Source organism: Hemiscyllium ocellatum, chromosome 11 (genome assembly GCF_020745735.1).
Source record: "Hemiscyllium ocellatum isolate sHemOce1 chromosome 11, sHemOce1.pat.X.cur, whole genome shotgun sequence".
Lineage (NCBI taxonomy): Eukaryota > Metazoa > Chordata > Chondrichthyes > Orectolobiformes > Hemiscylliidae > Hemiscyllium > Hemiscyllium ocellatum.
In genome coordinates, this window is record NC_083411.1 from 1,991,345 (window position 1) to 2,019,079 (window position 27,735).

General features: G+C 42.2%; 1 protein-coding gene across 1 annotated transcript in view; it reads left to right on the forward strand.

Moving 5' to 3' along the window:
* Positions 1-26,814, forward strand: part of LOC132820350 (transmembrane 9 superfamily member 2-like) — a 120,439-nt gene extending 93,625 nt beyond the window's left edge. The window contains exons 16-17 of the mRNA XM_060832387.1: positions 637-808; positions 25,816-26,814. Coding sequence (XP_060688370.1) covers positions 637-808; positions 25,816-25,883 — 240 coding nt within the window. The 3' untranslated portion in view covers positions 25,884-26,814. The remainder of the gene's footprint in view (positions 1-636; positions 809-25,815) is intronic.
* Positions 26,815-27,735: the final 921 nt, after the last annotated feature.

Genomic DNA, 27,735 nt, shown 5'->3' on the forward strand with positions numbered 1-27,735 from the left:
ATTGGAAATTAAAATCACCTGCTACAACAACCCTATTGTTGACAACAAATCCTCCACAATTCTGTTCCCACCCCCACCCAGTCATGATAATTAAGTCACATTCTCCCATAATCGTCCTCAGTTGCTTCATGCTCCCACACGGAGGCCTAATGACAAATTGAAAGCTTTCAATTGGTCAAACCCTGTCTCAGCTACTGATTTGAGCGTTAGGCCAGTAGCCTTTTGCCAGAGTCGACCCTGGCTATATCAAAAAATTATTCTGTCCCATTCACAATGATAGTCATTTTAAAATTTATGTTGTTGAAGAAAGAACTCCTCAGAAAGAAGTTACTTTTCTGTCTCTTTCTCTCTGTTTCCCATTAAAACACCAAGAGCTTGCCTTGTCTAAGTTGGGTGTGATTGCACTTGCTGACCTTTAACGGGGCAGTTAGGATAAAATGCTTCCACATGACTCTTCCTGTCCATGAAGGGGTCAGGACCTTATTTGACTGAGGTATCAGGATCCTGACCCGAGGAGTAAAGCTCTACCCATTGACTCTCTCATCTTATTTTTAACATTTTAACCTAGTTAAGTGCAACACATTTATGTCCTGATGTTGTCAAGCTAATCTATTAATTTTGTTATTCCTTGAATAGGATTACCACTGGTGGTGGCGATCGTTCCTGACGAGTGGCTTTACAGCTGTTTACTTCTTTGTCTATGCTGTTCATTACTTCTTCTCGAAGCTTCAGATCTCTGGTGCAGCAAGTACAATACTATACTTCGGATATACTCTTATCATGGTCTTGATTTTTTTCCTGTTCACAGGTAAGATGGCAGTGTACTATATGTGATGTTTATCTGCATTTTTTTTAAACTGGTCTTAATTCCCAGCTTTAGAATTGCTTCCAGTTCTCAAACTGGCACAGTGGGATCTGAATTTGTCTTGCTTGGCTTCATAACTCGCCATTGTCTAACAGAATTAACCACAACGCGACTATACTTCGCTCAGTATAAACCACAGCTAGTTTCTTGTTCTTTTGGGTTCTGGTTGAGCAAATCTAATCCTCTTTGATGTAAAGGCGCGTCATTTCATGCAGTACAGGCTGGCATTCCCATGAACAGAGAATTCATTCTACAGTCTTACTGAATTTGATCCATGCAAATATCCAAGTCTCAGATTAAGGATTTTTTCCCAGTTGGAGGCCGAGCCAGGCTAGGTGCGGTAATATCAGTATTAATTCTGCCCTAATACAGAATGCTAAATTGGCAGGAGTTTGGTTGTGATACATAATTTCAATGGAGAAACAATAGCAGCAAAATTGAATGTTAAGTATTGTCCTTTTGAGTCACGGGCAAAAAGAAAAATCCTCCAGTGTTTGAGTCCCTAATATCTGCAGGTTTGTTTCTCTGATAGTGTTCACCCACAAGGCAAAATCAATTATGTTTAAAAAAAATAATGAATCAGGATGATCTGGCAGGTTGTAGCGTTGGCACATCACTGACTCAGTACAAATTGACATAATGCAAAGAGCAAAGCTTTTTACTATATTTTCTTTCATCTGGATTTTTAAAATCAAATTCAGTCAGTCAGCTTCAGTATTTTAACGTGGCACTCATTAACCAGGTGTTACTGTGACAGGTTTGATGTTTAAAACAATGTCTAATGCAATCATTTTTCTGGCAGAGCCTAATCTCTCTAAACGAGTATTTTATTCACTTCTGTAATGCTGCATGACTGGTTCTCTTTGTTAGAATGGGGTTTGATCTATTATGGATCTATATTATTTGTACTTGGGTGATTGCTGCAGCACCCACCACTGTGAGGAAATTGTGAGCTTGAAGGAGCATGTGGCAGCTGGGCTCAGTCATTCTGTGTGCCTTATAATCAGTTGCTCGTGCTTTGAATCGCTACTCGTTCTTAGAGTGAAATGAATGTGTTAGAACCAAGTCAGTGCTTCAATGTGTATCTTTCAGGTTTTTTTTGCAGTGTTTTTCTTGGGTTGTGAGCTGGCTAGGCCAGTGTATATATTGCTTAAATAGTTAGTAACAGTTATTTTATGGATGGGGTGAAAATTGGTTTTGAGCTGAATATAAGAGCAGACAGCTACAAGAATATATCTAGCAGCAGCAGCAGCTCTGAACAGGCTTGAGGATTCAGAGTATTGTCAGAACTGAAATAGTGCTCAATTGTTTTGCATCATTCTGACTGTACAATATCTGTTCTACAATAGATAGCTGGAGACATATCACCGGCTTGTACGATACAATATAATGGTCTTCACATGGCTTGTTTTGGAAGGCCTTGCAAGAAATGGTGCAGACTGCTAAAGAATAGTGCAGAGTGTGATCAAAGTTCTTAAGTTATTTGATTTTGGCTCCAAGCACAATTGTTTCGTATCTTTGAAACCAATTACGAATTAGGGTGGCACAGTGGCTCAGTATTAGTGCTACTGCCTTAGAGTGAAAGGGAGGCCTGCTTGGATGACTCTGAAGTTTACACATTCTCCTTGTGCCTGCGTGGATTTCCTCCCATAATCCAGAGATGTGCCGGTTAGGTGGATTTTCCATAGCCCATAGTATGCAGGGATGTGTAAATTAACTGGGTTATCCACTGGAAATGCAGGGTTATGGGAATGAGCTACCAGCAGATGCGGTTGAGGAGGATGCATTAACAACGTTTAAAAGGCATTTGGACAAATACATGGATAGAAAAGTTTGAGAAGGATATGGGCCAAGTGCAGGGAAATGGGGTTAGTGTTGATGGGCATTTTGGTCAGCATGGGCCAGTGGGCCTGTCTGTGCTGTAGGACCCTGACTCTTTATGACCCTAGTAGGTAGGTAGGGTGAGTCAGGGTGCATTGCTGTCTGGAGGGTTGATGTGAACTTGATGGACTGAATGCTCTGCTTCCATACTGTAGAAGTTCATGAGAGATCCCTTTTTTAAGTCAGCTTTTCAGGTGCCCCAAATATTTGACACATAAAATAGTTGACCTTTTAAAACTTAGTGGATGCGGGCAATGCTGCCTGGGGCATTTATTACCTGTCTCCAGTTGCTTTTGTGAAGGTGGTGGTGAGTTGCCATCTTGGAATGAGTAGTAGGTACACTCAATCCTGTTAGGAAGGGAATTCTCAGATGTTGAGCAGACATCTATCAGCATGTTGAGTAACTTACAGCTGAACTTGCCTGGTGTGGATATCCTGCTTGTCTGCGTGCCCTTGTCCTTCAAATTGGTAGAGATCATAGATTTGGAAAAGGGTGTTGGAGGGGACTTGGTGACTTCCTGAAGTGTATCCTGTAGTTAGTGGCAGCTGGGTTATAGCACTGTGTACTCTGTGTTGGTGGGGATAGGCATTATAATTCCAAATGATACCTTGGATTTGAGAGCTGAACTTGGATTGATAGACCATAAGTTTTACTTGTGGTGTTCACTGGCAGCCTACTATAAATACGTTCAATGTACCTTTAACAAACAAAACCATTGATAACACCTTAAACGGAATTACATAAATGAAAAAGACAATTTGAAAAGATTTATCAGAAAGAGATTCAATCCCTTTTCCAGCAATATCTGTCATCGGCACTCGATAGTGAATTAACAGTCCAGTCTTCACTCTGTAATTTGTCTCACTGGGTTGCATGCATTTTCTTTCATTGGCTTGCTACATACACTAGACATGATTCACTCCATCTCTGAAATGTACAGACAGGCTGACTTTTCACTGATTTGCCTACTTTGAGATTGCGAAACAACACGTGACCTGGTATAGATCTTTGTGTTCACATGCTCTTGCCACACGTTCTCCAAGTTGTAAAACCTTGACTAGGTAAATATTTTAGCAATCAACTCATTAGGTAGCTTATCTGGTTTTTTAACTTCACTGTAGGATTTTGTGGCAAAGCTGTTTTGACTCTCATGTTTAGTGAATTAAATAAATTTGAGTTTTAGGGGAAAAAAAGCCCATTCGCAGCACTGGAAACCAAAAACCTCCTTAGATCTACTTTAGAATACAAGTACTAATATATTATTATTTGGAGATGCTGGTATCGGACTGGGTTGTACAAACTTAAATCTTTCAACACCAGGTTATAGTCTGTCAGTCTGTGCTTCTCTCACGTGCGCATCTGTCTCTGATTCTCTCTATCTGGCTCTCTAGCTTTCTCACAAGAGAATGAGTTTATGGGGTGAATAAGTACTTGTAGAATTGCAGTTTTTGAGCAAAGTAAAATATATGAATTCATGTAAGATTCTCTAAATCCCTCTTTTAGATGAAAATTAGTCTGAACATTGCACAGGCAGCCTCACACACTCAATGCATTATCTGGGCCAAAATGGCACCCATTGTTAAAGTTCACTTGAGAATGTAACTCTAAGAAAGTTCTGCAATTTACATATGAAAGACCTGAAACTAATATGTTCATTCTAAAAGATGAGAGACTTAACAAACAATCCAGGTCTTTGTCATTATATAATTTCATTACATCACACTGTAAACTTTTGCTATAAATAGTGTCCTACGATCTTATACTCCATAACCACCTGATGAAGGAGCCGCGCTGTGAAAGCTCATGCTTCCAAATAAACCTGTTGGACTATAACCTGGTTTTGTGACTTTTAACTTCCTTCGTTGAGAGAATTTTAAAACTGGTAGATGAGGTGACAATAAAGTAGGCTGCGTTGTTCTGGATATTAGAAATTTCTGGTATGTTGCAGGTACACCCATCCAGCAAATTGGTGAGTATGTCATCAGATTCCTAACTTGTGCCTTGTAGATGGTGGACAGGTTTAGGGAGTCAGGAGATGAGTTACCTACTGCAGGTCCTATAGCCTGTGACCTGCTCTTATCGCCACTGTATTTATATGGCTCATCAGGTTAAGTTTCTGGTCAGTATTAACCATGGGGGAATTCAGTGATGGTGATGCAATTAAATGTCATGGGGTAATGTGTAGATTCTCTTTTGATGGAGAAGGTGATTGCCTGTCATTGGATGTTGAATGATGGAAGCTGTTGGTATGTCAAGTTAATGAGACAGTCGGACCATGCTAGAAATCATATAGTTAAAAGTGAATGATTTTGGAAAATACACAATTCCTTAAGTTACCTCTTTTCTTTTAAGGTCTCAGTTGACAGAAAGCCTGGACCAGATTATTTTGTTGAGAAAATTTGTTCAAACCTTTATTACACCTTGCCTGATTTCTGATTAGCCCACAACAGTGTTCGGGGAATGGTCACGTGAATTGCCTATAAATTCTGTGCCAGTATGCTTTTCACTTCACCTGACAAAAGGACAACACTTTGAAAGCTTGTGATTTCAAATAAACCTTTAGGACTATAACTTGGTGTCGTGTGACGTCTGATCTTGTCTACCCCAGTCCAACAACATCACCACCTCCACCACCTCCCGTCTGCATTCCTGTATATCTTGACATTCTTTCATCCTCTTAGAGTCCTAGATGTACAGCACGGAAACAGACCCTTCGGTCCAACCCGCCCATGCCGACCAGATATCCCAAATCAAGAATCTGTCTGTCTGCAGCTGCTTGAAGAACATTTCAAAGTTCTGGTCCGACTGCCTTTTGAAAAGGGGCGCTTCAAATACACTCAACCTTCTCAGAAGAGCGATGTTTCCTCTTCTCTGTTTTAAATGGCTGCCCCTTATTTTTAAACTCTGACCCCCAGTTCTAGATTCTCCATAAGAGGAAGCATCCTTTAAACATCCACCCGGTCAAGCCCCCTCAGGATTTTGTGTGTTTCAGTCAAGTCATGTCTGACTTTTCCAAATGTGAAATGGTATAAGTCTAGTCTGTCTAGCCTTTCCTTTCTTTCATCAGGTTATCCACTCATTCCAGATAATAGTCCAGTAAACCTTCTCTGAACTGCTTGCGATGTATTAACATGCTGCTATAAATGTGACTAGTACTGTATTCAGTACTCCAGATGTGGCCTCACCAATGCCATGTATAACTAAAGCATAACCTCTTTGCTCTTGCATTCAAATTCCTCCACCACCACCACCCTCACCCCCAGAATAAACCATATCACTCTTAGCTTCCCTGATCTTTTGCTGTAGCTGCATATTAACCTTCTGTGATTCATACTTGTGCACACTAGATCTCTCTGCATCATAGAGCTCTTCAACCTCCTGATATTTTGATAATTTGCTTATTTTTTCTTCCAGAATGAACTATTTCATACTTTACTACCTTGTCTTCCATTTGTCAGATCTTTACCCACTCCCTATCTCTGTCCCTTTGTAGGTTCCTCATGTCCTCTTCGCACTCACTCTCCTACCTGTCCTTGTCTTATCAGATTTAGCTCCTATTAACCATTCCTCTGAATTGTAAACAGCTAAGGCCCCTGTGGCACACCACTCATGTCAGCCTGAACAAAGGTCCACTTATACTTGTGAACAGGAAAATAATATGCTTTCCATGCCCATGTTACCCCCACCCTCCACAGTGAGATTTTATTTTCCATGATCTTTGACATCTTATCAAATGTCTTCTGGAAATGTAAATACAATATATCCACTGGTTTCCATTTATTTACAGTATATTACTACTGTCAAGAATACATGTTATGCTGCCTTTTAAGGTCTATCCTGTGATATTGTGTAGCTAATGTTAAGGGTCTTACAGACTACACTCGAGTCTCCTCACCCCTCCTTATTTCATACCCCCACCAATATAGATTTATCATTTCCGATCCACGATCATACTTGTCATCGCACTTATTCCATCCCATACCAATGTTGGCTCCAGTTTTACTTGGGCTCTCTGATACGAATCTTGATCAAATGCTGCTTGGTATCAAGGGCAGTCACATTCACCCCACGCCTGAGTTTGAGCTCTTTTGTCTGTTTGGATCAAAGCTGTAATAAAGCCAGGAGCTGAGTGCCTCCTGCAAAACCCAAACCGAGCATTACCAAGGTTATTGCTAGCGCTATCAACTATGTTTACTGATATCCGAGTCATGGAGATGTGCAGCATGGAACCAAACCCTTTGGTTCAACTCATCCATGCTGACCAGGTGTTCTAAATAAATCTGGTCCTATTTACCAGCATTTGATTAGACTGATGGGGCAGTAATTGGCTAGTTTGGACTTGTCCTGCTTTTTTTCGTATAAACCATATCTGAGCAATTTTATAAATGTTGTCGTTGTACTGGAGCAACACCTTGTTATAGGTAGGAGCTTTTGACAGTAAAAGAATTGAGGGTTATATTGAGCAGGTGGGTAAGTGGAGCAGAGTCCACAAAAAGATCAGCTGTGATCTTACTGAAAGGCCGGGCAGGATCAATGGGCCAGGTAACCTATTCCTACTTCTGTTTCTTAGGTTCTTATGATTAATTCTGGAAGGCAATTCTCCAGTATTTTCAGAATGTTGTCAGGGTCCGGAGGCCTTTGCACTATCTGGTGCCTTCAGCTCTCTCGGAGATGGTGGCTTGCTTGTCATGTTGCTGGACTAGTTATCCAAAGCCTGGCCTAATGACCTGGTGAACGCATTCAAATTCCACCATGACAGCTGTGAAAGCTCATCTCAGTGACATCGATTGTTATGACACCTTACCTCCACTAATGGCAGGGTCAATAAGATTGGGTGTGCTGCTGTTTTCAGTGCCTGAGTGGATAATGCTGGTTGCTCTGTCTAGTTTCATTCCTTTTTGAGATATTTTTCCCATGGTTTAATGCAGCTGAGTAGATAACTTGACCACTTCAGAGGCGGCAATATGACTGTGGGGCTGGACTTCAATGTAGGTCAAGTAAAATATACTTGAAGGACATTAACGAATTGGGAGATTTTTACGGCAATGAAATTTGTTTCATCACTGTTATGGAGCCTAGCATTTAATCCCAAATCTTATATTAAATTCCATCAGGCATTTGCATTGATTTCAGTGTTAGCCTCTGGATTGCTAGTCCAGTGACATTACCATGATAGCACTACCTCCCTGCAGATGATTAACATTGTGTTAACACGATTGTTAGAGCACAATTTCCACTAAATAGAGCTTGCATTCTTGTGTCAAAACGATAGCTGATATGAAAGATATACATGCGTGTGGTTTTTGACTCCACTCCTCTCCCTCTCCTCTTCGCCCACTTCCCACAAATATTGAGCAGCTTCAGTTAAGAGCAGCCTCTGTCCTTGCGGACTTTGTTTGATTGCTGCCTTCACATTGTTAAATTCACGAGTGGGTGTCAGGCTGCCACTGTAGACTCTATATTTTTTAGAACCAAATCTATTTTAAATAACCATGGGTGGGTGAAACGGCTGAAAAATGTGAGTGAAATTAGCCATTTTGTGGCTTTGTGATAATGCCGTGTTATCGTAAGATTTAGATTTACAGAGGAACCTCTGTTATCCAAAAGACACTGCCAGGGAGTATTTCGTTCAGTTAATCTGATTCTGGATAATGGAATGCTGGATAACACAGTTTAGCCAAGCATTGGGCCTTGTGATCTTGCCAGATAATCCAATATTCAGATAATCGAATGCCAGATAATAGAGGTTCCTCTGTATTACAAGTATATAAAAATACAATGAAGTGTTTTATCACATGCGAAAAGGCCACGTATCTCCATGCTGTGGTGCCATCTTGAAACACTGAATATAACTTAAGATTTTACTCTGGTGGAGGTCATTATTCCCCCTCGTTACCCCACTCCTCCATTCACTGCTCAACATCAGCTGGGGTCTCAGTTACATGCCCCACCCTCCTCCACCGCGGCGTCCAAGCTGGAGCCAGGGGCGTGGTCTTGCTTCCTGTTCCAGACATTGCCACCTGTCATTGTTAGGTGGGGTCCTGGCTCTGGGCTCCTCCACTGCCAACATTGAAGCCTCTGCAACCCCAGAGCCAGAGCTGGCCATGGATCTGGGGCTGCATGGGGCCAGTCCCTAACTGACTTTGCTGTGGGACACAAAATATGGAAAGACAGCAAAGCAGCCATTGCTTGAGCAATTTAAAATGTGTGAGATGGTGTGGATGTGGCTGGCTCTGCAAGATGCCCACAAGAGGCCAAGCCCCTAGATCAGGAACCAAACCCTGCCAAACCGCCCCATGCTATCTTGACTCTGGAGATTTGATTTGAGGGAGATTAAGTGGCGGTGTTGATTAACCGCATGCTGCTGTCAAGCCAAATGAACATTACAGTACATGAATTTCAGTGATTGTGGTGCCAGACATCAAAGCCACATTCCCCAACATCTGAATCGGTTTAAATTGCACCTCCCTTCACCTGTTGGCAACCGTTTATCATGAGTGTACTCACTAATCTGCACTTGCGAAACTGAGAACATGATCACAGCAAACCTTTGATACTCTGCGATTAACTCGCACTTGCTGACCAATTCAGGTTCTGTTGAGGATGGTGAACAGTCAGGCTCGCAAAGTAGCTTCTAGCAAATATGAATGAGCCACATGTATTCATATGCAGGGCCTTTTTCTGTACAAACAGAATATATCCAATTGTGCCCTTTTCAACTAAAGTATGGGTGACGGCTGTTCCCTCTTGCATTCTCCACAGCTATTCTTCAACCAGTCAGCACCCTTTTTACGTACAATACAAATTGTTGAGCTCTTTAAAAGTTGGTGTTCTTGCATCTGTCCTGATGAATGCCAGGAAAATGCAGCATGTTATCTTTGTTCAATAGCATCATGTTTTTGTACTGCCATATGACTCTTAGCATGTATAAATAATACAACCTATTCAAAGTAAAGACAAATTATTAAATTAGATATAACATTGATTTGTGAACAGCTATTTCTGATTATCATTTCAAGACATTTGAGAAATAAAAAGGAGGATATTGAATCTAAAATTACCAACCTTGCAGTCCATAACAATGGCTGCTATAATTTGTGCTCTGCTGAAACTTTCATTTCCTCAGTATCTGATAAATCTCTTAATGAAGTGCAATTAAGTACAGGCTCACAAATATCACAATGATCAGTAATGCCTTTTACAAAAGATTGTGATGACATTTATTAATAGTATATATTTCAGTTTAGTAAAATGAACAGCTGTTTTTGTTCTTGACATGTCAAGTTGCAATTATAGATGCACTTGGGCTATTAAAATGAGGCAGATCTGGGTGAATGATCATTTTCTGCCTACTTCATCACTGCACACTGGATTTATGTTTGCACTGGGTAAAGTGAATAATTGTTACAGTGAAGCAGGTTGCAGTTATGATTTTATTTTAAAATCAATAGATTGACAGACTAAACAAGTCACTTCACGAGAACAGTTCTCGTTCAACAAAAAGGAAAGTGGGTTTCCTTTCAGTGTGACCTTGTTTGCATCTGTCTGTCTTGTTGCTCACTCACGTTCTTTTGAGGCAAAGACCTGTTACGTTGCTAAATGAAATCAAAATGAAACAGGCTTTTAACATCTTTGTAATTTCTAATCTTAGCTGGGTGCAGAGCTGTAAAGCTGATTCCTGGAAATATAGCAGAGCAGGGACAAACTGCGCAAGGAAATTTGATTTATAAAAAGCTTGTTCTTTTGAGGGTGGGTCTTCTGTCCAGCCTTTGAGTTTTTTGTATTAGAGTTGATAACTCCCAAGACTCAATAGCTAGCTTTGGCAATCATTTTATTTACAAGAGATTGCACTTTAGAAGTACACTGGGTGGGCTATGTTGATGTTGGGTTGAATAAGGTGGGCTTGGGAGAGTGAAGGCTGCATCAATCAGTATCCGTGAAGGTAATAATTTCAGAGTTTTCTGAATGCCCTTCAAGTGTCACAAGAACAATTAGAGCATTTTCTTCCTGGACGAAAGCACCACTGCTAGTTTGACAATTGACCCTATGCTTGCACATTGGTACCGGTATGCACATCCAATCAGGGGAGGGGTAAAGTGTGTTCTAAAACTAGCTACATCCAATCGTGATTGGACTTCACAAGTTCTTTAATGACTGTACAGTACTTTGGCATGTGGAAAGGGCTACATCAGTTAGTCAGTTTGTTCCCCCTTTGGAGCACTGTCTTTTTATTCTGTATTCTGCTTTATTGGATAAATCCACCCCGAACATTGGGATGCACAGTTCACAGCACATCACTGCAAATTGTTTAACAGTGACTTCCGATGAGTGAAGACAGGTGGGTACATTCTGTGGGCAGTTGGAAATATTGGATTTTTTTTTGTTCATGGAAAGTGGATGCCTAGTATTTATTGCCCATCCTCAATTACCCCAAGGGCACTTAAGAGTCAACCACATTGCTGTTGGTCATGTAGATTCGATCAAGTAAGGGTAACAGATTTCCTCCCTGAAGGGTAGTAAAAACCCATCTGACTTTTTAAAAGAACTGAAAATGCTTCTGCTCTTGCTATTAAGCTAGCTTTTAATTCCGGATTTTTCAGTAAATGCATATTTCACTGCCTGCCCTAGTTGGAATTGAACAGTATTCCCTGAACATGGTTTGAGGTTGTGAATTACTAGTTCATTTACCTTTCAGCTGTTCCACTGTCTCCTTGCAGACATGTGGTAAATAGAAGGCAAACTTGTGCAAGGCTCCCCTGATTGATTTTTGAGTCCATCAGATTAAGCCCTCAGCCATTCCTTAAAGTGCCCTCATTTGTGCAGGTGGAGCTGATTTCTGGGTGAGGTGCTAACACTTGTTAGCTTCAGCATTGACCTGGGGAATGCATCGTGTAGACACTCAATAACCAGGATAAAAGACTGCTTTCCCATTATATACCTCCTTGCTTCAATGAGGAGGGAAGAAAAAGTTACTCATTGGCCTCCTGTGGCTCAGCAGTAGTGTTTCTAGCTCTGGGCCAGAAGATCTGGGTTCAAATCCCACCTGTGCTGAAGGTGTCCCAACATATCCAAACAACTTGTTCCAAAATATGTCAGAAAATGGGAGGAAATTACTGGGTTGACCCCATTCCAGTTAATCTAAAATTAAGATTATCTGAAGAAAGCTGCCTAAACATTCAAGAACTTTGCCATCCTTTTTAAACTACTAAATACGGTCATCACCTGATACTTAGTTTACATCAAGTTCAGGTTAGACATGAGTAGAATTAAGCTATTTGGTCTGTCGAGTCTGCTCTGCCATTTGATCATGGCTGATGTGTTCACCCCGGCTGATCCTCGCCCACTCCCTCGCCCTCGCCCCTCTCTGGGAACCCCTCACTCTCGTGATTAGTGAACGATCACCAATGGCACCTTCGCAACTCTGGGTTGTAGACCACCTGATCCAGGTGATTTCAGACTCTTCAGCTTTCCCAGCAACCCCTCCTTCGTAATGGCCTCTTACACGCACTGCTGCCCTCTGACCCTCTTGAAGTTCTGGTATACTGCTGGAGTCTTCCACTAATGAAAAATATCAATTCGCTCCTTTTATTTTGTTCTCCATTAATGCCTTCTCAGCTTCATTTTCCAGCAGTTCAATGTCTACTCCTGCCTCTGTTGTAGCTTTAAAAAATCTATTGCAATCTTTATACATTAAGAACTAATTCTAATTTTATCTTGTCGCCTCTTATTGCTTTTTTAAGTTGTCTGCTGGTTTTTAAACAGTTCCTAGTCCTCTGGCTTCTCTCAAACCCACCACTTTGTTTGCTGATCCCTGATGCCACTCATCCTCCCCTCAGTTTGTTTCTTATGCTTAGGATGAATTTCTGCTGTGCCTCCTGAATTATTCCCAGAAATTCCTGCCATTGTTCCATTAGGCCTCCCTTCCATTTGCCTCTGGTCAGCTTCTCCCTCAGTCTTTATTTACTTAGAATCACAAGTAGACAGGAATGGTGAATGAGGCATTCAGTGTACTTGCATTCATTGGTCAATGCATTGAGTATAGGAGTCGAAATATCATGTGTACTGGGTATGGGTGATGTCACTTTGAATAATGTACACTTCTGGTCTCCCTATTGCTAAGAAGGAATTTGTTAAATTGGAAAGTGTGCAGAAAAAAAAATTCCCCAGGATGTTACTGGGGCTGGAAGGTTAGAGTTATAAGGGGAGGCTGGATAGGCTGGGACTTTTTTTTTGTGTAGCATGGGAGGTTGAGGAGCGACCTTTTAGAGTTTTATAAAGTCATGAGGGGCAGCGATAAGGTCTTTTCCCAAGAATTGGGAGTATTGGCTTAAGCTAAGAGGGAATAGATTTAAGTGGCCTGAGGGGCAATTTTTTCCACACTGGTTGGTGCAGATATGGAGTGAACTGCCAGAGAGAATTAGATGCAGGTACAGATACAACATTTAAAAGGTATTTAGGCAAGCATGTGGAAAGGAGTAGTTTAGAGGGATATGGGACTAGTTTAGTTTGGGAAGCCTGGTTATCATAGATGAGTTGGACTGAAGGGTCTGTTTCTGTATTTTGAGTTATAATTGTAATGCCATTACATCTGATTCCAGTTTCTTCCCCTCTAACTGCAGGTGAATTCTGTCATAATGTGGTCATTGCCTTCTAGATGTTCCTTCAGCTCCCTAATCATGGACAAACAAGCCTGCTGTTTATTACTTATTGCCCCCTTTAGCTAAAGAATCCAACTCCTGCATGTTGAATAACACTTTTTCAAGCAGCACTGTGGGGCAAGGACACAGATTGTACCCTGGGTGGGAGATTTCCATATCCATCACTAATGGTTCAGCACCAGCACTGCTGATCAAACTAGTTGAGTCCTAAAGGACATTGGAGCATGAGGAAGCATTCTTTCTACTTCTACTTTGTCAATCCCCTATACTTCAACCAGGTCTCCCCTCATTTTACTAAACTCCAGAATTAGTAGGCCTAAAATGTGGTGTCTCAAGACAAAGTCCTCACCTCTGAAATCTTTTTTGTGAACCTTCTCTGAAATGCCTCTAATACAACTACATGCTTCAAGTAGAGGGATCAAAAATTATAAAGCGTTTTTCAGGTGCGGTCTACCTTTATTCTGTGTATAGTTGCAGCAACACTTCCCCTTTTTATATGCGTATTCCATTTGCCTTCCTTACAGCCAGCTATACCTGGGTGCTAGTTTACAGTCTCCTAACGAAACTGTTGTTTGTTGGAAAAACTCATCTGATTCACAAAAGACTCTTGGGAAAGGAAATTGCCATCCTTATCTGATCTGGTCTATGTGTAACTCCAGACGCATAGCAATGTGGTTGATTCTTAACCACACCTAAGCAATTTTGAGATGGGAACATAAAACATTACAGTGCAATACAGGCCCTTCGGCCCTTGATGTTGCGCTGCCCTGTCATACTAATCTGAAGCCCATCCCACCTACACTGTTCCATGCACGTCCATATGCCTGTCCATTGACGACTTAAATGCACTTAAACTTGGTGAATCTACTACCGTTGCAGGCAAAGCATTCCATACCCTTACTGCTCTGAGTAAAGAAACTACCTCTGACATCTGTCTTATACCTATCAGCCCTCACTTTAAAGTTGTGTCCCCTCGTGTTTGCCGTCCCCATAGTTGGAAATACAAACTGGCCTCACCAGCAAAACCTACGCCCCACGAAGTGAGTTTTTAAAAAAATAGACATGAATTTCTGGAGGGTAGCGAATATACAGTTATTTACCACAGATGGCTGGCAATATATCCAAGCTGAGATTTTTAACTAATAAAAGAATCAGAGTTGAGGATTGTCAGATCAGCTATAATCTCATTGAATTCCAGAACAGGCTCGATGGGCTGAATGGCCTACTTCTCCTCCTCCTTATAGATGGAAAGGTGCAATTATATTTGATCTGGCAGAGATTTGACTCCAGACCAACAACAGTGTAGCTGACTCTTAACTCTTAACCCTTAACCTCTGGACTACTAGGATGGGTTAGAGTTTGGGTGCCAGTCTAGTCAGAGATGCCCACATCAATGAATAAAAGTGTACAAATATCAATAACCAGGAGAAATAGATTCGCAAAGGAAACATGCTGTGGGACAATATTAGTAATAACTAATGCTGGTTGCACAGACAGGTACACATGTAATTGTGATGGAGAGCAGTTGGAGCTCCAGTTTCAGTTACCACGGAAGACTTTAAAATTGGGGTAATGATGGAGCTGGTCCTGCCATCAAAATGGTTATGTGAAAGCTTAATTGGTAATGTATTTCCCCCTATTCCCTGTCATTGTTTATTGGTTTGGGATGACTTCTACAGAAGAAATGAAGGTCAGCTCTCTCAGTTTCTAATTGGATAAACCAGTTGTGACAGTTTGAGAAAATACTATTCGTCCTGAGAAATCGTTTACAATCAGTAGGCTAGTCATGCATCTCTAATCCATGGTACCTTTGTCTGCTGTGCTCCGAGATTTGCCAAATGAGAATGGAACCTTTGAAAAACAAAGCTGCATTGTTCTTTTAGCATTAATATGTTAGTGACTGTTGTACCATGGAGGAGAGAACTTCAAAGACATGATATACTAAAAATGAGCTTTTGATTCTGGAACTTCAATGTGCATTGTTGGTAAATTATTTTAGTTGCTATGCAGAATAATGTATCTCAAGCCCTGGTTACTGCTGTTATAACTTATGAATTTCAAATTGCAACCAACTGATGAGCAACCCATCATTTAGAAATATATCTATATGCAGATACAAAACTATCTGTTTTCAAACACCAAAAAAGTGTTTTTGTTAATTGCTAATTAGTTAAAATCCAGTAGTCATAGAGTCATAGACATGTACAGCATGGAAACAGACCTTTCAGTTCATCTCATCTATGCTGACCAGATACCTAACCTAATCTAGTCCCATTTGCCATTACTTGGCCCATATCTGTCTAAACCCTTCCTATTCATATATCCATCCAGATGCCTTTTTTAAATGTTGTAATTGTACCAGCCACCACCTCTTCCTCTGGCAGCTCATTCCATACACGTACCACACTCTGCGTGAAAAAGTTGCCCCTTAGGTCCCTTTTTATATCTTTTCTCCTCTCACCCTAAACCTATGCCCTCTAGTTCTGGACCCCCCCCCCCCCCCCCCCCAAAAAACCCAGGGAAAAGACTGTCTATTTATCCTATCTGTGCCTCTCATGACTTTATAACCCTCTCAGCCTTCAATGCTCCAGAGAAAACAGCCCCAGCCTGTTCAGCCTCTCCTTGTAGTTCAAATCCTCCACCCCGGTAACATCTTTTAAATCCTCTGAACCCTTTCAAGTTTCATGACATCCTTCCAATAAGAGGGAGACCAGAATTGCACACAATATTCCAAAAGTGATCTAACAAATGTCCTGTACAGTGGGAACCTGACTTCCCAACTCCTATATTCAATGCTCTGACCAATAAGGGAAAGCATACCAAACGGCGCCTTCACTATCCTATCTACCTGCGACTCCATTTTCAAGGAGCTATGAACCTGCACTCCAAGGTCTCTTTGTTCAGCAACACTCCCTAGGACCTTACCATTAAGTGTATAAGTTCTGCCCTAATTTGTCTTTCCAAAATGCAGCCCCTCCTATTTATCTAAATTGACCTCCATCTGCCACTCCTCAGCCCATTGGCCCATCTGATCAGGATCCCGTTGTATTTTGAGGTAACCTTTGCTGTCCACTAAACCTCCAATTTTGATCTCCTCTGCAAACTTACTAACTGTACCTCTTATGCTCATATTCAAATCATTTATGTAAATGACGAAAAGCAGCGGACCCAGCACCGATCCTTGTAGCACTCCCACTGGTCACAGTCCTCCAGTCTGAAAAACCACCCTCCACCCCCACCCTCTGTCTTCTACCTCTGAGCCAGCTCTGTATCCAAATGGCTAATTCTCCCTGTATTCCATGAGATCTAACATTGTTCACCAGTCTACCATGAGGAGCTTTGTTAATCTGTACGGACTTGAGTAAAACATTTATGTCCACTATTCTGTTCTCATCAATCCTCCTTTTGTTACTACTTCTGAAGAGTTTGAGTTCATCTTTTTGGTAATGTTATTAGAAGTTTTCTGCTGTGAAGAAAAGCAGGAACTTTTTGCCTGAGAGAGAATTTTCTGTAATGAATGGACTGATTATTGTGCAAGAAGGTTGTAAGAATTATTTGCTGAAAAAGACCAAAATTTAGTGAGTACACTTTCTCCTAAACTGGTAGTCATATGTTATGACAACAGTGGAGTTACTGATCAGTCAGTGATCAGTCTCCATCAATGAGTCTACAACACCGCCAGGTATAAGGTGGGGGATCCCCAGTGGGGGAAGAGAATCCAACAGACCCACCTATTCCTCTTTAATTTGCTCCATTCACTGCGTCGTCTCAAATTACTTAAATACTGGATCCCAAAATCACTGATATCAATGCGAGGCTCTTGCATTGTCCCGTTGGCTTTCAGTTTATGATTAAGACATGCATTTGAGGAGGTAAGGACTGATTAGGGTTGGATAAAGTGAGGACTGCAGGTGCTGGAGATCAAAGCTGAAAATGTGTTGCTGGAAAAGCGCAGCAGGTCAGGCAGCATCCAACGAGCAGGAGAATCAACGTTTTGGGCATGAGCCCTTCAGGAAGATTCCTGAAGAAGGGCTCATGCCTGAAACGTCGATTCTCCTCCTTGGATGCTGCCTGACCTGCTGCGCTTTTCCAGCAACACATTTTCAGCTCTGATTAGAGTTGGTCAGCATGACTTTGTCTCAAACTTGATTTGAGGTTTTTTTGAGTCTGTGACCAAGAGGATAGATGAAGACAAAGCTGTACAAGTTGTCTTCATGGACTTTAACAAGGCCTTCAACAAAGTTCCACATGGTAGACTGGTTTGTAAAGTTAGATCATACGGGATCCAGGGAGAGTTAACCAATTGGCTGCAATATTGGATTGGTGGTTGGAGGGGGAGGTTTGTTATTTGGACGGAAGCCTGTGACCAGTGGTGTGCTGCAGGAATAGGTGCTTGGTCCTGTGTGTTTTTGTTATCATATCAACAATTTGGATGAGGATATAGGAAGCATGGTTAGTAAGTCTGCGCATGATACCAAAATTGGTATTGTGGACCATGAAGGTGATTATCTAAGTTTATAATTAAGGTGAGGGGGAACAATTTTAAAAGGGACCTGAAGGGCAACTTTGCTCATGTAGAGGATGTTTTTATGGAATTAACTGTCAGAGGAAGTGGTAGCGGTGAGTAAAACTATACATTTTAAAAGATCTTTTAACAGGTACATGAATAGGAAACATTTTAGAGGGATATGGGCCAAACGCAGGTAAATGGGACTAGTTCGATTTGGGAAACCTGGTAGGCATGGATGAGTTGGACCGAAGGGTCTGTTTCTGTACTTTTGACTCTGTATGACAAAGAGCACTTTGAACTTGGGGTTATGATGAAGAAGCTGGCCCTGCCATCAAATCAGAATCTAATGGTCAGGAGCTGGCAGGGCTTTGAGCAATAGTCAAACTGTCCCATGCCAGGACAATGTTACACAGCTTTCTGTCTAAGCTGCATGGTTGTGCAGCTAATTGGAAGCTCCAGCCATGAATTGGCATGAGGATGCATTGACTTCCAGTTCTGGAAGACACTGCCACATTGGGAGCTTGGTGATCCATTTGTAGTGCCAGGAAAGATTGGAGAGAATGGCATAGCATGCTTGCTTACTGTTCCACATCAAACAAAAGGTTGATAAATTATCTGTGACGCTATCAGTCCTGGAATTTAGAAAGTGGTCTTCCATTTTTTGAGGTTTCTAGATTTTACCTCAGAACATAACACCGAATAGCGCAGCACAGTACAGTACAGGGCCTTCAGCCTATGATGTTGTGCTGAGCATTTTATCTTCTGAGATCAACCTAACCTACACACCCCTCCATCTGCTTGTCCAGCTGTCGCTTAAATCTCCCTGATGTCTCTGACCACTGCTGGCAGTGCATTCCATGCACCCACCACACTCTGATAACTCCCCTGTACCTTCCTCCAATCACCTTAAAATTGACCTTTTGCGACCACCATTCTGTCCTGGGGAAAGGTCTCTGGCTACCTATTCTATCTATGCCTCTCATTACCTTGTACACCTCTATCAGGTCACCTCTCTTCCTCCTCTCCAGTGTGAAAAGCCCGAGCTCACTCAACCTCTTTATAAGATATGCCCTCCAATCCAGACAGCATCCTGGTAAATCTCTTCTGCACCCTCTCTAAAGCATCTACATCCTTCCTATAATGAGGCGACCAGAACTGGACACAATATTCAAACGTGGTCTGACCAGCATTTTAGAGAGCTGCAGCAAAACCTCGTGGCTCTTTAACTCGGTCCCCCTGTTAATGAAAGCCGAAACTCCATATGCCACCTTAACCCTTTCAACTTGTGTGGCAACTTTGAGGGATCTATGTACATGGACCCCAAGATCCTGTTGTTCCTCCATACTGCCAAAGAATTCTGTCTCCAATCCTGTATTCAGAATTCAAATTTGACCTTCCAGCATAAATCAGCATAAGTCACTTCTCAGCCCAGCTCTGCATCCTGTCAATGTATTGTAGCTCCTGTCTAATAGCAGTATAATGTCCCCTCACTGAATTAAATAACTTCCCATGCTGTCTGTTCCTATCCCCCTCCATGGCTATGGTAAAGGTGAGACGGTTGTGGTGACTGTCACTGAAATGCTCTCCCACTGAAAGATCTGACACCTGGCTCATTGCCTAGCACCCAATCCAAAATATGGCCTCCCCCTAGTCTGTGCATCGACATTGAGTCAGGAATCCTTCCTGGGGACACCTGACAAAATCGGCTTCTTCCAGACCATCTGCACTGAGGAGTTTCTACTCCATATTGGGGAAGTTGAAGTCACCAATAACTGTTACATCTGCACCTTTCCAAAATCTGCTGTCTAATCTGATCTTCCATCTCTTGGCTGCTATGGGGGGGGGTCCATGGAAAACGCCCAATGAAATGACCACACCTTTCCTGTTCCTGACTTCTCCCCATATTGACAAAGTAGACACACCCTCCCCAACAACCTTTGTCTCCAGCTGTGATGCACACTAATTAACAATGCTACTCCCCCTTCTCTCTTTGACAGCTTGATATATTTTATAAAATGGTCTAGAACATTACTGCGCAGTACAGGCCCTTTGGCCCTCGATGTTGTAATGACCTTTTATCCTACTCTCCGATCAGACTAACCTATCTTCCATGTGCCTATCCAAGAGTCGATTAAATATTCCTCATGTGTCTGAGTCTACTATCACTGCTGGCAGTGCATTCCACACATGCACCACTGTGTAAAGAACTTGCCTCTGACTTGTCCCCTAAACCTTCCTCCATTTAACTTAGTTATGCCCCCTTGGGATAGACATTTCCGCCCTGGGGAAAAGTTTCTGGCTATCCACTCTGTCTATGCTTTTTCATCAGCTACCTAATGAAGAAGCAATGCTCTGAATGCCATGCTTCCAGATAAACCTTTTGGGATATAACCTGGTTTTGTGATTTTTAACTTTGTCCACCCCAGTCCCTCCACATCTCATCATCTCGTACAGCTCTGTCAAGGCGGCCTTTGTGCAGGAGATACTAAATGAGTAGTTTGCATTAGTATTTACTGTGGAAAAGAACATGGAAGATATAGAGAAATAGATGGGGACATCTTCAAAAATGGCCATGTTATGATGGAGGAAGTGCTCAATGTCATGAAACGCATAAAAGTGGATAAATTTCCAGGACCTGATCAGGTGTACTCTAGAACTTTTGTGGGAAGCGAGAGACATGATTGCTGTGCCCCTTGCTGAGATAGTTGTATCATCGATAGTCACAGGTGAGATGCTGGAAGACTGGAGGTTGGCTAATGAGGTGTCACTGTTTAAGAAGGGTGGTAAGGACAAGCCAGGGAACTACAGACCAGTGAGCCTAACTGTCGTGGACAAGTTGTTGGAGGGAATCCTGAGGGACAAGCTGTACCTGTATTTGGAAAAGCAAGGACTGATTAGGGATCGTCACTATGGCTTTGTGCATGGGCAATCATGTCTCTCAAACTTTGAGTTTTTTGAGGAAGTAAAAGAGGATTTATGCGGGCAGAGTGGTAGACGTGATCTATATGGAGTAAGGTGTTCGACAATGTTCCCCATGGGAGACTGGTTAGATCTCATGGAATGCAGGGAGAATTAGCCATTTGGATACAGGACTGGCTCGAGGGTAGAAGACAGAGGGTGGTGGTGGAGGGTTGTTTTTCAGAACTGGAGGCCCGTGACCACTGGTGTACCACAAGGATTGGTGATGGGTCTGCTACTTTTCATTTTATGTGAATGATTTGAATGTGAGCTTAAGAGGTATAGTTAGTAAGTTTGTAGATGACACCAAAATTGGAGGTGTAGTGGACAGGGAAGAAGGTTACCTCAGATTACAACAGGATCTTGACCAGATTGGCCAATAGTATGAGAAATGGCAGATGGAGTTTAATTCGGATAAATGTGAGGTACTGCACTTTGGGAAAGCAAATCTTAGCAGGACTTGTACACTTAATGGTAAGGTCCTGGGGAGTGTTGCTGAACAAAGAGACCTTGGAGTGCAGGTTCATAGCTCCTTGAAAGCGAAGTCGCAATTAGTTAGGATAGTGAAGAAGGCATTTGGTATGCTTTCCTTTATTGGTCAGAGAATTGAGTACAGGAGTTGTGAGGTATGTTGCGGCTGTACGGGACATTTTTGGAATGTGTGCATTTCTGGTCTCCTTCCTATTGGAAGGATGTTGTGAAACTTGAAAGGGTTCAGGAGAGATTTAAACGGATGTTGCTCGGGTTGGATAATTTGAGCTATTGGAAGAGGTTGAATAGTCTGGGGCTGTTTTCCCTGGAGCATCAGGACTCCAGAACTAGAGGGCACAGGTTTACGGTGAGAAGGGAAAGATATAAAAGAGACCTAAGGGGCAGCTTTTTCACACAGAGGGTGGTACGTGTATGGAATGAACTGCCAGAGGAAGTGGTGGGGGCTGGTACAATTGCAATGTTTAAAAGGTATCTGGATGGGTATATGAATAGGAATGGTTTGAAGGGATATGGGCTGGGTGCTGGCAGGTGAGACTAGATTGGGTTGGAATATCTGGTTGGCATGAACGAGTTGGACTGACTTGGTTTGTTTTCGTGCTGTACATCTCTGACTCGGTCATCCTCCTTTGCTCCAATGAGAGAGACCCGAACTCCCTCAACCTTCCTTCTTAAGACACGCCCTCCACTCCAGGCAGCATCCTGGTAAACCTTCTCTGCACTCCTGCTAAAGCTTCCCCATCTTTCCTATAATGAGTCGACCACAATTGAACACAACATTCCAAGTGTGGTCTAACCAGGGCTTTATAGAGCTGCAGTATAACCTTGCAGTTCTTAAATTCAGTTGTCCTGCTAATGAAAGCCGACAGGCCGTATGCCGCCTTAACAACCCTATCAACTTGCATGGCAACTTTGAGGGTTCTATTGACATGAACCCCCTCGATCCTTCTATTCCTCTACACTGCCAAGAATCCTGCCTTTACCCTGTATTCTGCATTCAAATTTGAACTTCCAAAGAGAGTGACTGCACACTTTTCCAAGTTGAACTCCATCTACCGTATATCAGCCCAGCTCTGCATCCTGTCAAGGTCTTGTTGCAACCTACAACAGCCCCCCCACCCCCACTACCCATCACTCCACCAACCTTCATGTCATTGGCAAACTTACTAACCCACCCTTCCACTTCCTCATGCAAGTCATGTATAAAAATCACAAAGAGCAGAGGTCCCAGAACCAATCACTGCGGAATGCTACTGGTCACTGAGCTCCAGGCTGAATACTTTCCATCTACCACCATCCCCTGTCTTTCTACCTTACGCAGATAGACTGGAGCGACTGGGCTTCTATACCCATATATCTATATCTATTGCATCCGCTGCACCTGATGTGGCCTCCTCTATATTGGGGAGACGGGCCGCCTACTTCCGGAACGCTTCAGGGAGCACCTCTGGGACGCCCGGACCAACCACCCCGTGACTGAACATTTTAACTCTCCCTCCCACTCCACCAAGGACATGCAGGTCCTTGGACTCCTCCATCGCCAGAACATAACATGACGGTTGGAGGAAGAGTGCCTTATCTTCCGCCTGGGAACCCTCCAACCACAAGGGATGAAGTCCGATTTCTCCAGTTTCCTCATTCCCCCCCCCCCCCACCCCACCTTGTCTCAGTCGATTCCCTTGAACTCAGCACCACCTTCCTAACCTGCAATTTTCTTCCTGACCTCTCCGGCCTATCACCCTCACCTTGACCTCCTCCCACCTATCACATCTCCATCGCCCCTCCCCCAAGTCCCTCCTCCCTACCTTTTATCTTAGCCTGCTGGACACACTTTCCTCCTTCTTGATGAAGGGCTTGTGCCCGAAACGTCGAATTCCCTGTTCCTTGGATGCTGCCTGACCTGCACTTTAACCAGCAACACATTTTCAGCTCTGGGCTTCTATAGCCTTGAGTTTAGAAGACTGAGAGGGGATCTGATTGAGACATATAAGATTATTAAAGGATTGAACAATCTGGAGGTAGGAAACATGTTTCTGCTGATAGGTGAGTGCCGAACCAGAGGACACAGCTTAAAAATACAGGGTAGACCATTTAGGACAGAGATGAGGAGAAATATCTTCACCCAGAGAGTGGTGGCTGTGTGGAATGCTCTGCCCCAGAGGGCAGTGGAGGCCCAGTCTCTGGATTCATTTAAGAAAGAGTTGGATAGAGCTCTCAAGGATAGTGTAATCAAGGGTTATGGAGATAAGGCAGGAACAGGATACTGATTAAGGATGATCAGCCATGATCATATTGAATGGTGGTGCAGGCTCGAAGGGCAGAATGGTCTACTCCTGCACCTGTTGTCTATGAGCCAGCCAATTCTGTGTCAAGACAGACAGGTTTCTCTGTATCCCATGCCTTTCTGAATGATGGTACCATGTGGAACCTTATCAAAATGCCTTGCTCAACAGAACATCGACTGCTCTACCTTCATCAATGTGTTTTGTCACTTCCTCAAAGAATTCAATAAAATTTGAGGCACCCCACCCCAAAAAAAGCCATGCTGACCATCTAATCAAACTGGTTTTCCGCATAACCATAAATCTTATCTCTGAGCCCTTTGCAATGTTTTGTTTAGGGGAAATTGATTTGAGGGGTACATTAGTGGGTGGCACAGTGGTTAGCACTGCTGCCTCACAGCGCCAGAGACCCGGGTTCAACTCCCGCCTCAGGCGACTGACTGTGTGGAGTTTGTATGCTCTCCCCGTGTCTGCGTGGGTTTCCTCTGGGTGCTCTGGTTTCCTCCCACAGTCCAAAGATGTGCGGGTTAGGTGAATTGACCATGCTAAATTGCCCGTAGTGTTAGGTAAGGGGCAAATGTAGGGGTATTGGGTGGGTTTCGCTTCAGCGGGTCGGTGTGGACTTGTTGGGCCGAAGGGCTAATTAGCTATCGATATTTCAATGAATAACCCAAAGATCCAGCCAAGGCAACTAGGAAATGTAAATTCATTATCAATGTCAGTTATAATGGCCAAGCAATCAGCGGAATATTGGCAGGTAAATCTGTTTGATTCGTATCTTTGAGAGAAGGCTGTTTATCCGTACGTTGTCTGCCTGATGTGTAGCTGCAGACCCACAAGTGGCTGACCAAGTCAGTCTTTTTCAAAAAGACCACTGTCTGCTATCTTTAAAGGTAATCAGGGATAGATAATAAATGTTGACCTGGACACATTGTAAGAATAGATAAATGTAAAAAGGCTTTGTTCTGAAATTGTTGAATTTGGAAGGCTGGTCAGTACTAATTGAACTGCACCTTCCAACTCCTGTGATGTTTCTATTCTTCCACCCAAAGCAATAACCTTGCATTTATGTGTTGAACCTTATTTGTTTTATTTGGCTATTTTTGTAAGTTGATTAATGTCCTCCTGCATTTGTTAGTCAGTGCTGCTTGCACCCCCTGCAAACATTTGGTGTCTCCTGCAGACTTAAATGTTTTTGATTCAAAGTTCAAATTGTTAGGGTAAAGTTTGAATTGAAGTGGCTCGGATAAAGTGAGGTTTGCAGGTGCTGGAGAGTCAGTTGAAAGTTGACAGTTTGTTGGTTCTCTTTGGATGCTGCCTGACCTGCTGTGCTTTTCCAGCACCACACTTTTTGACTGCAGAGGTCCCAGCCTGATCCTGGTGGAACTTCAATTCCCAACATCTGAATAACTGCACTTTGGTCCCACTCTCTGGCTTCTGTTTGCAACATATTCTGCCTCTTGTCCACTGTCTAAATTCTGAGCTCATTCATTATACTGTTCTGGGACACATGAAGACCTTGTTTAAAAGTCCATCTACTGCATTACCATTGTATATACACTGTAACCTCTTTGTCAGAAAGAAAATCGACAGGTTTGGTGAAGCAAAACTTTCCCTTTTGATATCCATGCTGATCATTTATCATTATATTTAATTGAAATTACATTCAGCCATCTGACATGTTTGGATGTAAACTTTTGTCACTGAATATCATTCTGTCCAACCGCCAGAATTGATTCCTGGAACATAACCGCAATGTTCCCCAAATCTCTCTCCCTTTTATTTTCTCCTCTCTTCAGGGATTTTATTCCCATTCTCCTTTGTAATATCCTGTGCTGTATCGCAGGAATGCTTGCAGTTAGGAGGTAATGCATCCTGTTTCATTATTCTTTATCAAGTTTACAGGAGGTAACGTTCCTTGAGCAGAGTTGTAATGTGTTAATATTGTTTATACAATGTATTACTTTAGTATTCTTAACTGTATAAATGTTTCCATGTAATGTCAGTGAACAAATGAGCACAACTTGAGCAGCACCATCCACTGTTGCTGTAACCAGTGAAACCTTTCAAACTGGTGATTACTAATGATGTTGATGGCTTTTTTGTTTATAATACTACCATGTGCAAGTTACATTAATTCTTGGTGCCCTAATTGTTTCTCTTTGTTTCAGGAACTATTGGATTTTTTGCCTGTTTTTGGTTCGTCAACAAGATCTACAGTGTGGTGAAGGTGGATTAATAATGGGCTCCTTGTGGAGCAGACTGATGTGTATTTTCTTTTTCCTTGCATTTAAAATATTTATCACATAGCTTCAATTCCACAAAATTTTCTAGAGAGCATTATTCACTTTTAATTACAAGTCTAGGGTAATAGCAACAATAAAAATAGTTTAGTTCACAGTCACTGTCAATTTGCAATCATGTACTTATGGCTAGAGTAACAGGTCAGGAGCAGCTTGGCTGGTGATTGGAAATTCAGAAGCCTTTAATTGAATGCATCGGCTTTGACCTTTTATCATTTTGGTTTTTAGTGCATGTTTGGGCTTGTTCTCTGTCCTTGTGTCATTCATGGACTGGCCTCACCCAGCAGGAAGGCATGGTGGATATCCAAATGCAGATTTTAAATGGGGCATCACAAGATGCAACACCCATATTTTTGTCCTGCACTACTTGCAGTTGAGGAATCCTATTGGTAGCACAAGGTCCAGGAATGACCCCTGCTGTGTTTATTCCAAAGATGTCTGTCACTGTGCTCTGGTGTTTCTCAGTTCCAAAGTTTGCGCTCGAGTAGGTAATTGAATAATTTTACTGAAATTAATTTTGAAGTTCTGCATTTTAAAAGCATTGCAATAATATCAGTTAATTGTACATAGACCTGTTGTCTTTTCCTTTCAATGTAAATACAAATGGATTTACATTAATATTTCCCCTTATTTAAAATTTGATTTGACCTTGTTGCCATTTTCCCAACAGCAAAAAGTTTGATCTTTTATCTGTATTTTCATGTACTGTTATTTTGTAAATAGTCCCAAGATCTGTTAATTTGAACAAGGGGTCGTTTGACAGTACGTTAAATAGCAAAGGTTGGTGGCTTTGTTATCTATCCGCAGTGCCTGATTATGTCTTGAAAATATACCAATTTTTGTTCAATAAACCTGAGATGAATCACCTTTTATTATCCAGTTTTTTCTTAATAAAGCTTCATGGTAAATGTTTTGCATAAATCAATATAATTCAGAATCTGTTCTGAATTCAGGATGCTTTTATACTTTTAAATGTGGATTAAACATATTAAACATACGTCAGTTGTGATAAAGGACATTGATGCTTACAAAATTCAAAGTGCAATTTTAAAACTTAATGCGAGAATTTAGGCAAAGGTGTACCTGGATGTAGTTTTGCTCACTGAGCTGGAAGATTCAGTTTCAGACATTTTGTCACCATACTAGGTAACATCAGTGAGCTCTGGATGAGGCACTGGTAGCATAGCCCACTTTCTATTTCTGTTTAGATTTCCTTGGATGGGTGACATCATTTCCCATGGCGACGACATTTCCCATTCTTTTTCTGTGGTAAATGGGATCCAAGTCAGTGTTGGATTCAGTTCACTAGCATCCTTACTTACAGATGAGGAAGGACACCACTTTGGGACAACACATCCATCCTGAGGACAGGACAAACAGACATGCACTAGAATTCCGGTTGGGGTGACATTTTTCTATCAAGAAACTCATTGACATGGATACCATTTACCACCCCTAAGAAAAAGAACAGGAAATGACATCACCACAGGAAATGATGTCACCCACCCAAGGAAACCTAAACACAAATAGAACGCAGGCCATGCCACCAGTGTTTCACCTGGAGACTCCCTGTTACCTGGTATAGTGATGAAACGTCTGAAAACGAACCTTCCAGCTCAGTGAGCAAACCTACATTCAGAACTTCAGCATAAGCTACAAATCTCCTCAACTTGCTAATGAGAGAGTACCTTCTATCAGGAACTCTAACTCATTCCTCGAAGATAGAACATAGAACAATACAGCACAGAACAGGCCCTTCGGCCCACGATGTTGTGCCGAACATCTATC